The sequence below is a fragment of the Planococcus citri genome, chromosome 4, assembly GCF_950023065.1.
Source record: "Planococcus citri chromosome 4, ihPlaCitr1.1, whole genome shotgun sequence".
Taxonomy (NCBI): domain Eukaryota; kingdom Metazoa; phylum Arthropoda; class Insecta; order Hemiptera; family Pseudococcidae; genus Planococcus; species Planococcus citri.
This window is the reverse complement of record NC_088680.1, coordinates 20681761-20698245: the sequence shown is the minus strand read 5'-3', so window position 1 is coordinate 20698245 and position 16485 is coordinate 20681761. Positions and strand designations below refer to the sequence as shown.

The following is a 16485-nucleotide window of genomic DNA, read 5'->3' as shown; positions in this document are numbered from 1 at the left end:
ACTTTCGGCTTTCCAACTCCATTTGATGATATTTTGTAGAAATTGCAAGTTCCAAAAATGTAAAGGATGCTCCAGTAATTTCCAAAAACTCGCTGAAGGCTACAAAACGACTTGAACTCTACTCACAGTCGATTTCATAGTGTATTAAAATTAGTTTACAGAATGAATTTCGGTTTTTCAACTCCATTCAAGTTTCAAAAATCTACTGGAGGCTCCAAGAATTTTCAAAAAGTTGCTGATGGTCATAAAATGACTTAAACCCACCAGCAGTCGACTTGATAGCGTGTTTAAGTTGGATTGCAGCGTAAATTTCCTCTTTCCAACTTCATTTGATAAAATTTTGTGGAAATCTCAAGTTTCAAAAATGTGCTGGAGGCTCCAGAACTGTTCAAAACGGTTTGAAATAGTTTCCAATCGGTTTGACAGGTTGAAAATAGGGTGTTTGCCAAATTTCAGCTTTATAGCTCAATTTGGTACAATTTTGATTTTTTTTCTCATTTTTGGCCTAGATTTTCAAAAATTCACCAAAAATTGAAAAATATATTTTAATTGAACTGGTCATACTTATAGGAAATTTAGCGTAGAACAATTTTTGTTTGAACATTTTTTCTCTCGGGCCCTTCATTTCGGCTATACAGCCGAAAAACCTGTGTCGGCAAAGGTTAATGACCTCTTGCGGGGTGCAACTTTTGATGAGTTGTTTTAGAGACCAATCTGAACAAGTAATGTAAAATTCAGCTTTCCCCCAATTTTTCCGATCTGCATCTTAACATACCAGATTTTATATTTCTTGGCAATTGCTAAGATTTTGAATTTTTTTCGCATATTTTTACTCAAAGATTTTTAAACATTCACCTAAAATTGAAAAATGCAATTTAGTACCTGAAATTTTGACTGGTGATGTACATATTTTTGCATACTTTTTCAATTTAGCTTTATCTGGTTCAATTTTTTTTTTTTTTGGTGATTGAGATACCTCACCCCTCGTAATAGACAAAATTATTGTTTCAAATCTTTCAATCATTCAATTTTTTCCTCTACTTAATGCAATTCCTCCTCCTACATCTGTACCACTTTCTGCAAGGTAAAAATTTCAGGTAGGAGTACATCAATCAAAAAGATGACTAAGGAACCAAACCATTTACAAAAGGTCAACATCCTTAGTTCTCTGATTGAAATAAGTACTGAAATACCATTCGCAACTTCCACATAAAGATTTACCATTTAAGATAACCCACCAGTCATGCCAAAACCTATACCTACCAAAACGACATTTAAAAACCATTTTCTAATAATCATCATACGTTGCTGATAAAACCATTAAAAGATAAGCAGATTGCGGTTACTCATTGGAATGTTAGCATAGCTACAATTTGTGGGCGCAAGTACTACGACAATTTGAAGAGTTGAAGAAGAAGAAAAAAAACGTTATGAAATTGACGTGGCTAAACAATGGAGTAGGTACTCTGTTTATTGCGCAAGAAGGTAAAGTACCTACCTAGGTACCTAAGGAGGTTTAAATTTGCAAATGCAATTGTTCAATTAGTATCGAGAGCAAGAATAGTGTAGCATAATCGTATTGTGTATGCGAAATCCATTGAAGAAAAAAGATGCCTGCGACGGTGTACAGGGCGAATAGATGAAATATTACCTGCGAGGAGTAGCCTATTGCATACGTGTGATGTCACGTTTTAATATTCTGTACATTGTATCTAAGTACCTATGTAGCTATAAGGAGGCAAGGCGTGAATGTTTGATACTTATGAAAGAATGTAGGCAGCTACGCGTATTCGTCGTATAGATATGAATTTTAAATAAAAATTAATTTTTCACGTATCATGTGCTACCATTTTACGTGATTGTCTCGTCAATGGAACCTCCAACAACGGGACGATGCTGGTTGGTTCGCAACGAATGAGAATTTAGGTCGGTGGTCGATGTAATCCGTACACATTTATATGTGTTGGAAAAATGACCAATTCTTCGAGAGACTGGAGCTGTTTAGAACGAACGAGCTGCAGATGAGAGGATGAGGCTCTTCCCAGAATAGGTACCAGATACCGGTACATGAACGTAAATTATAACACGTTTAATGTAGATACGCTTAAAAATTGTTCTATTAACGTTACCTATGTACCTATACTTTGTATTTTGTCATACAACACTCATACTTTTTATCTATCCGTTTACATATATCGTACCTATACGAGTTCACTATACTCAAATGCTTTGTTATCCGGTCAATGTCCTCAGATGTCCACTATACACAAGTCCATTCAGTCATCGTAGACCATTTATTTTCGATAGCTTACAGGCATCGTTGCAAACTTTTCTAAATCGTGTACCAAGTAATTTTACTTATGAAATTGAACGCGAGCAATGCGCATTCCCACATCGCATTATGTAGGTACCTAGATGTACACCGTTGATGCCCATGTAACCTTTAAAATAAAAACTATAGCTTGACTGTTATAGTTTCCCTGGATATACTACCTATCTTTCTCTCTCATATACGTAGGTAGGTAATAGGTATTACTCTAGTTCCTCCGACGATGGATAATAAATTCATGTATAGATGTGAAAGTGATTATGTTTATGATATAGTTTTGATGATAGTTTTACTTTCGGCCCTAATAATTTCTCATTTATTCGGCTCGCGGTGTTTAACTTGTACTCCGACTTGCCTATCTGCACGATGGTGTTTTTATATACTATGTACCTATAAGGTGAATTTTTCGTTTAGTTGTGAAGATTGTCAATGTTCATTCGAATTTTCAAAAGTTTTCTTCGATGGTTTTGAGGATTTGTAGATTATAGAATACGAGTCAGTAGTGAATAACAAATCTGGAGTGACGAATTGAAAAGTGTATTCTTTTACAAGTTGAAAATCTCAAATTAAAGGGAAAAAATCGTCAATTTTTGCAGCAATTATCTACTTAAAATTTCGAGTAGGTACCCCCTAAAATTGATATCCCAAGTCGATTGCCAAGTCTTTCAGACTCTTCAGGATTACATTTTCAGCTGCCAATGTTGATTACAACGCCTTCTAGAGCAATTCGAAATTCCTGGAGAAAAGCCAACTTTTTCTGGAGACTCAAAATCAGTTGGAAAATGGTGGCAATGAATTGGTGGAGGGGGGGTCAGCTTTAGTACATAAACCGAATTGGGGATTTTTATCCCCGCATTTGCTCTTTTTCTTGAAAATTAATTTACTTACTTACAAGATTTTGAGAGGAGTAGGATTGCCCTCACCGCCTAGGTGATTATTCGCGTAATTTCCCCTTACGAGAAGCTTCTGTATATGTTTCTATAATAGAGTCTGCGCTTTATTCCATATACTGTAAGTAGGGTAACGTGATAAATTCTTCTAAACTTATACGTGCGCTCATAGGATCCCTAAATAACTGGAAGGATCCCCCTAACTATCATACAATAATACGATCAGATCATTCGTTCCCGCTGAATGATCTATTCTTTTGATGAATATTTTCTAAGCACAAAGTTGCTTTGGCGAGCCACGAACTCTACTTAGTCTCCTAACTCCGCGGTAACTTGTTCCTCGTTAAAACGATGATGTGTTAGCTATATCGACACAATGAATATGTGAGAACAAATGGGGTTCTCCCCTGCTTGTCCTTTTTTATGTTTTACCCACCTTCAGCATGGTAATTAGTGTTTCTCTGAATGTTTTAATTAATTATTATTAAATATGGTTCTTTTGAATACACTTCGATTTTCCGGACATTGAAAGTATTTCTCGTCTATGCATCGAGCCTATAGATAGACGTTACTACCTACACACCTAGTTTTGGTCAGTGCATCGGAGGAGGTAGGAAAAATGCATAGTGTCCAAGTAAGTGTAAGGTAATTAATTATAGTTAGATCATAATTGAGATGGATAAAATGAGTAATTATACACCTAGTATTAGTGGCTGTTTAGGAGATCCTTATTTTATCTCAGACGAAAGACATAATTTCACCATGTTTTAGTTAGAGTAGCATAGCAAAAATAGCACGTAATCATTTGAGCTAATACTCAAGTGGTTACGTGTAGATTAAACTTTACTTGATATGAGTGTACAAGCGTATTGAATTACATAATAATAGTTTTAATTGCCCTTTTATTATTTTGTATAGAACTTGTTTGGTATATCATTCAATAAACATATCGATTAGCATGAATATATGTTTTTATTTGGTGAAGAACTGAACAATGTGCTTATAGTGAGTATGAGTAGGTTAGTGTCGAAGTCTCCTATCTGAGCTAGTCAGGGACAATGAGTAGGGGAAGGGCGTGCAAGTTGACGAAGCAAACAAGTTGACGAATTCCGATTTTCTCCTAAAATACTATAGGTAGCAGCATCAAATTACAGTATGTGGTGGGCCTTGCATGCCTACACACCATGACAAAAGGATTTTTGTTGAAAGCTGAATAAAAAAAAGTGAGATCAAAAAAACGTTTTTTCCATGTGCTGTTATAGTTTTAACAGGTCACGCCATAAGGTTTGCTGAATTTTGTGTTGAAGTTTTCCAGTTCCGGATAATTTCTTTACAAACAGTTGAATGTTCTCTACCTTTTGATGCAATTTGCAAGTGATTCTATGCAGAATTAAATTTTTTATGATTTTTTAAAATTTTGATCCACATGGCGGACAAGTTGACGAATTCGTGTCAGTGATATTTTTGATTTTTTTTTCAACGGAATTTTCAAAAATAAGTCATGAACAATAAGTACAAAGCAAAAAGGGAAACATTGTGCGATCGAAGATCCTTTTAAAAGCTATTTAAAAAAAATTTGGATCTGCTTGTCGAACAAGTTGACGAATTTTTATTTGTGAAATTTTTGATTTTTTTTCAACAGAATTTTCGATAATAAGTCATAAAGAATGAGTACAATGCAAAAAGGGGAAAAGGGTACGATCAGATGGTCCTTTACATGTATTTTAATGAAAATTTTACAATTCGTCAACTTGTCCTCCTTCATTCGTCAACTTGTTCGCCATGGTGAACAAGTTGACGAATTTGACCTCTTCCAGAATTTTCAAAATTTCACCATCAAATTTTCAGCTAAAATTATTACGTATGAGATATGTGTTAGCCAAATGTTCAAGGTATGTTTTGCCGCAAAAATCAACTTCCCAAGTCTATTACAACCTGAGATACGTTGCTTTGAAGCTTAACTTCGTCAACTTGTACGCCCTTCCCCTAAATATTCACTACCTAGGGAATATTTCTTAGCCAACTTCAGGGATAGATCATGCTGATAATCTACTATCTCACCGGAACAGTACCAATCCCACTATAACAATTTCTGCCATTTTCAAAAATTCGCAAAAAATCAAATTCGGTAGTGGGAAAGGAGGAGTATCGATAAGACCATTTTTTGGCCCGAGACAGTTATCGACTGAACCACTCTTAAATTGTTGTAATAAATGCCCCAAATACGAATCCGTGGTTAGTTGACCCAAAATGACCATTTTTTGGACTCCAGGGGTCCCCAAAGTTGCGAATAAAAAAATAATTTTAGGAACCACTGAGTATTATTTTCAAAAACTTTTTTAGCATAAAATGTCTGTTTGAATTCCATAAACGTTATGCGAGGAGATTTTTTTATTTTCGCCCCTTGGGGGCAGAAATGGGGGGGTTTCAAATTTTTGAAAATTTTGGAATCACCATTTTGGACCTACCCCTTCGAACCCCGCTAAAAAACTTTTTACAGTTTATTAGTATCTGAAAGAACTCCATCCTACCAAATTTTGAGCTCAATAAAAATTTTCGCTGGTACTCAAAAATCCAATTTTCCAATTTTTCGTAATTTCGATATTTTGGGAACCCCTGGAGAACTAGAAACCTGCAATTTGCGCCAAACGTAACGTTTTGAAGTATATATATTCAATAACCTGGATGAAAAAGTTTAATTAAGCTCCCCGTATATTTGTAATTTTGAACACTTTTTTTAGAGCCCCCCACTTTGGGCACCCCTGAAAAAGGCAAATATGCATATTTTTTCAAATAAATTGAAGAATTTACATTTGAAACGCACTAGCAAGAGCTCGATAATTTTTCACTAGATTTTACCTGTAACTTTCAAAATTGAGCTATTTTCGGCCAAATTCTGAGATTTTTCTTCGTTGAAATCATGAAAACGTGATTTTAACGTTTTTTCGAAGAGTAAAATCTCAGAATTTGAGCTTATGGGAGCTGAATTTTATTTGGACCTTATTTAGATACCTACCTATGACATTTTTTTTTGAAAACTGGAGAATTCTGTAATCCGCTGGAGGCTCCAGAACGGCTAAAAATCATCGTCACTAATCGATTAGAGAGGAAAGAAATATGGTAAAAATCAAATTTCACTTCTTTATGTCGATTCGATCAAATTTTGATTTTTGGGTATGGGAATGAGCTAACTTTAAAATTTCAAAAATTCGTCAAAAATTGAGAAAATATGAATTTTAGCTGCTGAAATTTGCAGAAGTGGTGAATTTTGGGGTCCCTTTTCGAGTGTCATTTGATAACTCGCTGATGAGGTTTGAATGATGAAACTTGATGAGATGATTTTACATTAAATAGGTGATCCTGGTTTTTGTTTTTTGAAGTTCCCGTTGTTTTACCTTTTTTCAATGCTAAAAAGTCTGAATTTTTTGGAGGGAGGATTTGTCAATTTTCCATTTTTTCCAAACATTATACTTGAATGGGTTTCTGATGCTCCTGTTTGAAAATAATGCATAAGCACGAGGATTGTGACTGTTGAAAAACTAAAAATTATAATCAAATTCAACAATAAAATTGAAGTCATTTTTTTGGTGCTTAATAGCATTTTATAATTTTTTTTTTTTCAAACCAGAAAGTTAAACATGAAGAAACCAGAAATGGATTTCTAAAAGCAGAAAATTCATTGGTCATCTCACACAATAGTGGGAAAAAGGTTGCCACTTAAATCCAATCAGGCACAAAATGTATGCATATAAATTTTTTTTCGCTGTGGGTTTGAATCCAAATTTTCTCCAGATTGCTAAAATTTACTGGAAGCTCTTTTTATTTGGAAGTTATGTGTAGTTATAATTATTCGCCTTGTGTTTCTAATTTCTCACAATGTGAACTAGAAACATGCAGAAATTCTAAAAACCAGATGACTATGCAACGAGTTGAGCTACTGGAGTGAGTTCATTGGTGATTTATTTGCCTCATTTCCTGGACACCCTGTGCCCAGGGAACATGATAAGGAAGGGGAGGCATATCAATGTTTTCGCGTTTCTTCCTATGCAGAATGAAAAATTTCATTTTCACCACTTGTGAAATCTTTTTCGAATTTTTTCAATTGAAAATGCTCCCAAAAAGACTTAAAAAAAATATCTACTGCAAGGACAATTATTGACTTTTTTTTCAAATCTTCTATGCATTTTAAAGCAATAGCAATGATAAAAAATTGTATGAAAAATTTCACAGGGGGGAGAGGAGGAATAATACAGCCATGAGCCATTTCAACTTGACAAGATTGTCAAGAAGAATTTTCATCGTGGATTTCTTAGTGTTGAAATATTCAAAATGCTCCCAAAGAGACGTTGAAAAAAAAAAATACTGCAAGGAGGATTATTGACTTTTTTTTCAAATGTTCTTTGCATTGTTTAAAAATAGCAATAATAAAAAATTGTACGAAAAATTTTAATTGTTCGGGGGGGGAGGAGGAGGAGGAGGAATAATACAGCAATGAGCCATTTCAACTTGACAAGATGGTCAAGAAAAATTTTCATCGTTGCTTTCTTAATTTTGGAATTGAATTTTTTAAATAAATAATATAGAAAAATTTTAACCATCTGAAAGAATTTTTTTTGATTTTTCAAAATTCATTTGCTAATTTAGAATTGATTCTTTTTCATTTTTTTTTTAGAAATGTCAGAAACTAAACTTGAATTTTTAAAAATTCTAATTTGATTTACGAATAATATCAGATTCAATCGAGCTAAAAATTGATGGGACCGGGTTTGAGCAGCCCTAGAACCTCCGGCGGATTCCTGGCAATGAATTGGCAGTTTTGATATATTTTTGCTTCAAACAATCCCTCAGGTTAATTAAATTTGAGACCCTTTTGCATCAATTTAGTAGCAGTTTTCCCAGATATGCTCATTTGCGATTGCGAGGGGAGAAAGGGGTCCTGAAGTTCATTTTTGGCCCTTCGGAAACGATTTGAAATTTCTGGAGAAAATTGAAAAATCGCTGGAGGCTCTAGAATGGCTCAAAACTGTCATTTGTTGATGTGTGGGAGTTGAATTGAAGGAATTATTTACATTGGCTCATTTTACTCTAAAAAAATTTTATTTCATGGAAAAGTTTAAAAATCACCCTTTAAAACAGTTTTTTTTTATTTTCAAAAATTTGCCAAAAATCCAAAAAAATGTTAAGCATTTTTTGAAATTTTGGTTACTGAGGCTAAGACATGGTTTTTCGATCTAGCTTGGTTTCGTTCAAATTGAAACGTGTAAGGTTATTATTTTTGCCTCTTTTTTCAAGAAATTTGCCAAAAAATTAGCTTATTAGCTAAAAGTTTGGTTTTTAGACGTGAATGGCATGTTCTTTCAGTAAGCCAAATTTCGATTCGATCGAAGTTGGCGAATTGTTAATGTTCCAGTTCTTTTGTTAGGACTTTATTAAAATAATAATGAAAAAAAAATTATTATTCGTTCGGGATATTAAATTATTTTTTAAAATACACATAAGGCTACTATACTTACCTGAAAACGTGGCATAACTAATTGGAAAACCTAAAGAAAGACGTTAGTGGAGAATTTAGCCCCAGGCTTGACCATACAAACGCTTGAATTTGGCAAAGTAATACCTAGGTAATACTCATACAAGCAATGACCCCCATCGAAAAAATGTATTGATGAAAAAAAAACGACGCACAGTTAAAATTTTAGAGAAACGTGGATAAAATGTTTCATGTGAGCTTACTCGGTCCTTTCAATCCCAGGAGTAGGCAAACATACATACGTGAACTTTAGATGGGTTGCCATGTTACAATAGTATGTGACTATATGTCATTTTTTAATTTTTAATTTATTATTTTTTGTTCGCAGTGTTTAAATGTGCTCGTTCAGCATGGAACTGTACCAGATTACTATGACGAACGTAAGGAAGCGAATGGAAAATTGTACGGGTGTACTTGTCCTAAAGGAGACCCTAATGCAAAAGTAAGATACCTAAATCTAAACTTTAAAATTTATGTAATTTTTTTACCTAATTTATGAATACAACATCGTACATTCTGAACACATTTTGTCTATTTTTATGATTTTTTCACAGTGTTCGTACGCTGACTGCGTAAACTACAACCCAAACCAAGAACCTTTCTACCTGCACCCTCCATCGATCACAAACGTACCCTCGAACAAGACCAAGATCACGCTGACCAATAACAAACTGCACAATAGCAATAAAAATGTGATATGCACTTCATCCCATGCCATCTCGAACTCGAATACCAATTCGAAAACCATTAACAAAAATGGCATCGTTAATAGTACGAGTAAACAGCAACCAGTAGATAATCACAGCAAATGCAACGGCATCGTCAGCAACGGTCACAGCGGCAGCGTAGGAGGTGGAAGTATCGGCGGCGGATTCTACATCAATCCTATAAATTCGGTTTTATCGTCTGAAAATCATACGAGAAATCCTAACGATCCGTTTTACCTTCATAATCCGCGAGAAGTGATTTATACTCGAATTCAAGACGTGTTTAATGTAAATGAGACGCGAATCCGCAGAGTCAGCAACGATTCGAGTATTTCGTCCGGATCGTCAACGTTGGCCGCTAAATCAAATTCTTCTAATGGTCTCACGGGTAATTTACCTGAGTAATTGTTATACTACGTAGATAGAGCTTATAGTACAGTTGGATGTTTTTGTATTGTTGTTGCGAATTGTGATAATGTTACCGAGAGTTGAGGTACTTATTCGTGTGACGAAATTTTTTCGTCAATTTGGAAACTCAGAGATGGAAGAAAATACATCGGTGAAATTATTTTTGATTGTTGTGTGAAGATGGGATTGTGTATGTGATGTGGAATGGCGTCGATTACTAAGCTGGATTCGTATTTTTTTTGGTCGGGAGATATGGTCTGGTTTACTCGGATCGAGTAATGGTGTTTCTATATCGTTATTTTATGGTCAATGAGTTCGATTCAGTTCATAATTACGCTATATTATGATCAAAATCCGGATAGGTATTCGCTATGTATAGAGATACTATAGCTAAGTAGATGACGTTGGTATCGCAATCGAGACTCGAGTTTGAGATTTTTTCTCAACAGATGATTTTAATTTCTCGAAATTATTGCTCAACTGATAATTTTCTCGTATTCAGTAATGAAATACTTGGGTAACTCAGAATTCTCAAAATTTAATTTTTCTTCTCTTAAATTGGACTTTTTTTTGAAGTAAATCGATCAGAGACTGAGACTAGAGGGTTTTGGAAGGGTTCTAACAAAGCCATAAATAATATTGGTTTGATTTTGAACCATTTGTTTTTTTTTGTTTTTTTTACATTTTTTTCGCAATTATTTTCCCTGTAATATTTTCTCTTCAATATCACTTGACGTTTCATTTTCATTTGACCAGATTTCATTAGATTTAGTCAGATCTGATCAGATACATACTTATTCCATGAAATGTGCGGATCTGATCAGATCCAATCGTTATCTGCAGGGTGGATATGGTTGTTTTTCTTACCTGATCAGACCCAATTTTTTCCACCTGAGGCTGAATGAGTGCTTTTCTCTGGATGAATTACAAGAACAATGGTTTAAAGATCCTACTCTTTGATCAATAATTTTTTGTGTCGTATTTCTCCCATTTTTGTGCTCTTTGATAAATCAAATTCATTTCGCAATTTATGTACATTTTTTTTTTTTTTTTTTAATTAAAATGAGCTTTTTTTTGAGAAAAAATGTAAGTGCCAGAAAAAAAACTGAACTTCGAGAATTGATCTCAAAAATAGTATTCCCACTTATTTTGGAGTGAGCCCTCCAATTTTATTAATTTTTTTGAAGAACACTCCAAACAGTGAGTGAAGGCTTTATAGTTCACACAATTGCAATTTTTTCGGAGCTGCGAAAATTTAAAAGCTCGTGTATGTTTCATGAAGAGTTGAACTTGAAGCAAACTTGTTCGTATTGAAGAGAATTAAAAATCTATACCTAATTCAACTTTGAAATATGTACTGAAAATTGAACTTTAAAGGTAAAAACTCAAGTTTTCACGATGAATAAGGAAATTAGAAGCCACACCACTGTTTCAAAATTTGAAAAATCGTGGCAAGGATCCCTTTTTTAGGCCATTTCCAACGATTCTATTTTTAAAAGGGTATCGTAAGATCCCTTGGGGTCAAAAAATCCTGAAATTTTGCTCACAAGTCAAAAAAAATGTTTGAAGTGTGATGACTTTGTTCATTATTTCAATCCGATTTTTCTGAACTTCCTCGCCAGTACTCTTTAAAATTGCCAAAAAATTAAAGATATGTCCCTCCACCCCCTCCACCGTTATGAAAAAAATCCAAAAAATTATTATAAATTAGGAAAAGAAAAAAACAGATTTCTTTGTAATTTTGGTGAAAAAATTAGATTTTCTGGTCATTTTTACAAAAAAAAGCAGACTTTTTGGCAATTTTGAAATAAAAATAGGCCTTTTTTTTACAGATTTTACAAAAAAATGTGATTTTTTACAATTTGGTAAAGAAGTAACATTTTTTTGGTTGGTAATTGTGAAACAAAACTTGATTTTTTTTGCAATGTTGGGCAAAAAAACGCAAATCTCTTTGTGTCAAAAGAAGCAAGACTTTCTGGGAATCTTGACCAACTTTTAAGAAGGTTTTTTCTTCAATTTTTGCAAAAAAATTAGGCTTTTTTGGAAATTTTGATAAACAAAGCAGATTTTTTGTCAGTTTTAACAAAAAAAAAAAAAAAAAAAATAGAATTTTTCACAATTTTTACAAGTACCTAAGATTTTTTTGGTAATTGATGAAATACCTACTGATTTTTCACGTAATTTTGACAGTGAAAAATTGCATCAAAAAAAGTAAGACTTTCTGGAAATTTTGACCGAGAAAAAAGTTTTTTCTCCAATTTTTGCTAACAAAATTAGACTTTATGGCAATTTTGATAAACAAAACAGATTTTTTGTCATTTTTAACAAAACATGTGTCTTTTTTAAAACAATTTTTGCTAAAAAAAATTTTTAAAAAATAAAATTTTTCACAATTTTGACAAAAAAGTAAGATTTTAGTTTTTTTTCCTGGCGTTTGATGAAATACTTACTGATTTTTCACGTAATTTTGACAGTAAAAAATTGCATCAAAAAAAGCAAGACTTTCTAGAAACTTTGACCGAGAAAAAAGTGTTTTCTTCAATTTTTGCAAAAAAATTAGACTTTATGGCAATTTTGACAAACAAAACAGATTTTTTGTCATTTTTATCAAAACATACATCACTTCAATTTTCCTCAGGATTTCGAACAACTTCTTCCTTTGTACTCGAGCATACGCCTTCTCCAGATCAACAAAGCACATGTGGGTCTCTAGGTTATATTCTCGTCTCTTCTCCATCAGCAGCTTTGTGGCATATACCCTATGTGCCTTTTTAAAAACAATTTTTGCTAAAAAAAAAATTTTTTTTTAATAGAATTTTTCACAATTTTGACAAAAAAGTAAGATTTTAGTTTTTTTTCCTGGTGATTAATGAAATACTTACTGATTTTTCACGTAATTTTGACATTAAAAAATTGCGTCAAAAAAGCAAGACTTTCTTGAAATTTTGACCAACAAAAAAGTTTTTTCTTTAATATTTGAAAAAATAGGTATTTTTGGCAATGTTAACAAAACATGGGTCTTTTCTAAGGTTTTTTTTTCAAAGAAGTAGGATTTTTTGGAATTTTGGAAAAAACGTAAGATTTTATCATATTTTCTAGTAATTTTGCAAGTCAAGGTTTTTCCATTTAAAAACATGTATTCTACAAGGAGAAAGAAGGGAGTAGAGAATTTCGTGATGAAAAAAAAAAATAATTAGGTAGGTACTCATTTGAGGAAAAAAAATCAAAAAGACACAGACACAGTATAACTGTTGGGAAATTAAGAAAATCAAAACTCATACCGGTTTTCTTTTTTTAAGGCTAGAAAAAATATCATTTTGCATTAAGCGCGTCATTTTTCTTCAATAAACTCTCATCCAGATCCCCAAAAGAAGAGAAAACAACGTAGGAAAATCATAACTAGTGGTCTTTTTCTCCCTTCGTGTTTGAATTTTTTTCATTAAAATGTAAATAATTTTTCAAGTTGGTATTTTTCAGAAAATTGAAAAAAAAGTCCGTTTTTTGGCTCTTTTTTGTTGAAAAAAAGTTTACTTTTTGACCTTTTTTTATCAGCATTTTTGATAATCAGAGCTCTCGACTTGTTAATTGATAGTGTCACAAATATCTGTTTTCAATTTTGAGTTTGCTGTGGCTTTATAATTCCTAATTCCAATACTTAAAATTAAAAAAAAATCGAAAATGCAGCTTTTTAGTTTTTTTAAGCAGAAGGTTAGGCAATCACACTCACATAAATCTGTACGTGTTGCATAATTTCTGAGTGGTAGGCAGAACATCTCCATTCTGTTTTTGAATTTTGATTCATTTCAATCGTATAGATGCACAAATTATGTAACTACGAGTACTTGTAATGGCTAAAAAAAACGATATTTTTCTCAGGGGGGGGGGGAGGAAACAGAAGCTAAACCTTATTATTTTTTTTGATCAATTAACTACTTACATAAAAAAGTAAATATTTATGGCTTTGAATCCTTAAAACGTGATGGGTTTCATACACATCTTATTCTAATAAATAGAAAAATTATTCCAACTATGTGAAAATTCTCACCATACGACTACATTGAAAAAAAAATTCAAACCCAAGCTTAAGAAATAGATAGGTAAGGATGAAAATCAAACACAACGTAGGTAATCGAATATTTACGAATGTAAATAAAAACCTATCACCTAGAACACATTCGGGTAAAAATATACACCTATGACACTGAAAAAACATACGCGAAGTCACACTAATAAGATAATTTGACTTTAAAAACGTCACACGATAGCCCATCGAGCTGGTCCCATCGTGCTTGACTTTGGATACGATACTGCGACTATGCCTCTCTGGCCTACCTTACCTATCTCTATTCTCTACGTACATATTTCTCTCATGTAGATGTAATTCTCAACTCTTCTACTTCGTTGCAGTATGAACGAAAATGACACATGAAAAAAAAGTAAAAGATAACAGGCGCTACTTAATTAAATATACACGTAAACGCAGTTATCAAAAGTTTACTTAGGACAAGTTCAAGAAGATAAAGTGTTCGATATTCGCATAAATCGTTTGGTGGTGTAACGAAAGTGGTGTTTGGTATCGTTCATGTGTGTATGCTTATAGTTATATAATAATGGTTCGTAAGAATTCGATTTTTTCGAAAATCAATTCGATTCGGCCGGGTAAATGTATGAAAAAAAAAGAAAAAGGTAAATCGCAAGTGAGCTCTAATGACGAAAGTATCGGTGGATTATTCAAAGGTAGTAGATATATTTTCAACGTGTTATTTAAACGTTTAAATGATGCATGCAATACAAAAATGTCTGGGTGTAGTTGATTGATAAGTTTCTCGTAGAGATTCTCTACGAGATGTTGTTTTATACGTTAATTTAAATACAAAATCGATGATCATACGCTAATTTACGATCAAATTTTCATTTCAATGACCCAAGATCTCTGCTAATTCCTTATTTTTACATTTCATTTACAGTTAAAGTAGAAGTCCACAGTAGCAGTTCCGGTGCCGGATCCGATACAAATCTCAGCTCGCCGGAAATTAGTGAAAATAGTAAAACCGAGAACGAATACGAAGATATTTACGTGGTCAAAGAGACCACCATAAGTGAACAAAAGGCAAACGCTGTTATTCGAAGAGGCAGCAGAGATTCTGGAAGTCATAGCAGATCAGAATCAATTAGTTCGACTAATAGTAACGTTGTCATTCACGTTACATCAACGCTCAGTGAAAAATTAACGGATAATCACGATGATTTTGGTACGTTCGACTTCCAATTATGAGATTTTTTCGTCGAGTATGTTCATATTATTAAAGATGTCAGCTTTTCGAGTACTAGATAATGAGCTAAGAAGTGCTCGAGTATAGTTAGTCGTATATTGTGCGAAAATAAGGGATTTAGCTTGATTACTCTTATCTATGTGTTACATACATATACTTGACGTGTGAACGTAATATGCAATAATAACGTATTATTTTGAGCTAAAAATTAAATTTGCTCATTTGCATCAGTTGTTCGAAATATTCTCGAAAATTTGAAATGAAAAAATTATGTAATATTTCAAATATTTAAAAAAACAGTTCAAATATGTACCATGCTGATTGAATTATTGATAAATATGATGATAATCGAGCGCAATATGTAATTATTTACCTTCTTATATAGGTATCGAGCTTATCTTTCGATAAATATTTGCTTTCATTTGAATCGGTAACTTAGAAATTAAAACGTATACCTATTTTTTCGCACATTGCATAAAATTGCATTACCTACCTATTTAAAAAAAAAAAAAAAAAAGGAAAAATTTTCATTGCCTAGAAAACTTTCCTAATTAAATTTTAATTCTAAATATCTGTTTTAAAATTTCAGAATCAGGCGTATCCAGCGCATCACCTTCAGATTTAGGCCATTCCGAAGAAGAAACAGAGGTATCAAAAGTCAGCAGAGCTCATCACACGTTACCTCATCAACATGCCAATAACAGGTACCTACCTACCTATTTTTCAGCTTAATTTTCCATTTCCTCCTCATCGTGTGGAATTTTTCCTACACTTTGAATATTTTGTTTTATTGCTTAAAAAATCTAATCTGATTTTCATTTTTATTCTTTCAGGTTACTCAAGAGAGTTGTTTCCGAGCCAGGTGCCATTTACTCACCCCCTCCGCCGCCGCCTCCTCTGCCTGATAATAATATGATGATGTCGCCGGATACCAAGTATCCGCGTCAAATGGAGCCAGCCAGTGTGAGGACGAGCGTCATGGTGGAAAGTATTTCGTCCAGTAAAACTGGATCGTCGACTATATTGCTCAAAAGCGATGACTCAAATTCCGAACTATCCCAGTCAGCTGGCTCGTCGCAGCAGCAGTCTGGAGAATACTCTTCTAGTCCTGGTAAGTGATGCGATGCAAGTTTGCAACGGCTGAAGGGCATGTTTTTGAAAATGTGGTTGGTCAACTGATGGGAGGAAAATTTCAGTCGAAGTGACGGTTTTTTTTTAGTTAAAATGTGTTTCAACTTTTCAGTGGGCAAGTGAATGAATTGAAAATACACAAATAGGTGGGTATTACTTCCTTGGGAAGTTGGGAATGGGAAGGGTGAACTGAGAAATTTGAATTCTCTCTCTCTCT

The 16485-nt window shown here is 33.4% G+C and overlaps 1 protein-coding gene across 4 annotated transcripts in view; it reads left to right on the top strand.

Annotated features, from left to right (window-relative positions):
* f (forked) overlaps positions 1-16485 on the top strand; it is a 102793-nt gene that overhangs the window by 74897 nt on the left and 11411 nt on the right. For all 4 annotated transcript variants that reach the window (XM_065360022.1, XM_065360024.1, XM_065360023.1 and 1 more), the window contains 5 exons: positions 9078-9191; positions 9304-9844; positions 14832-15116; positions 15727-15841; positions 15971-16248. In XM_065360022.1, coding sequence (XP_065216094.1) covers positions 9078-9191; positions 9304-9844; positions 14832-15116; positions 15727-15841; positions 15971-16248 — 1333 coding nt within the window. The remainder of the gene's footprint in view (positions 1-9077; positions 9192-9303; positions 9845-14831; positions 15117-15726; positions 15842-15970; positions 16249-16485) is intronic.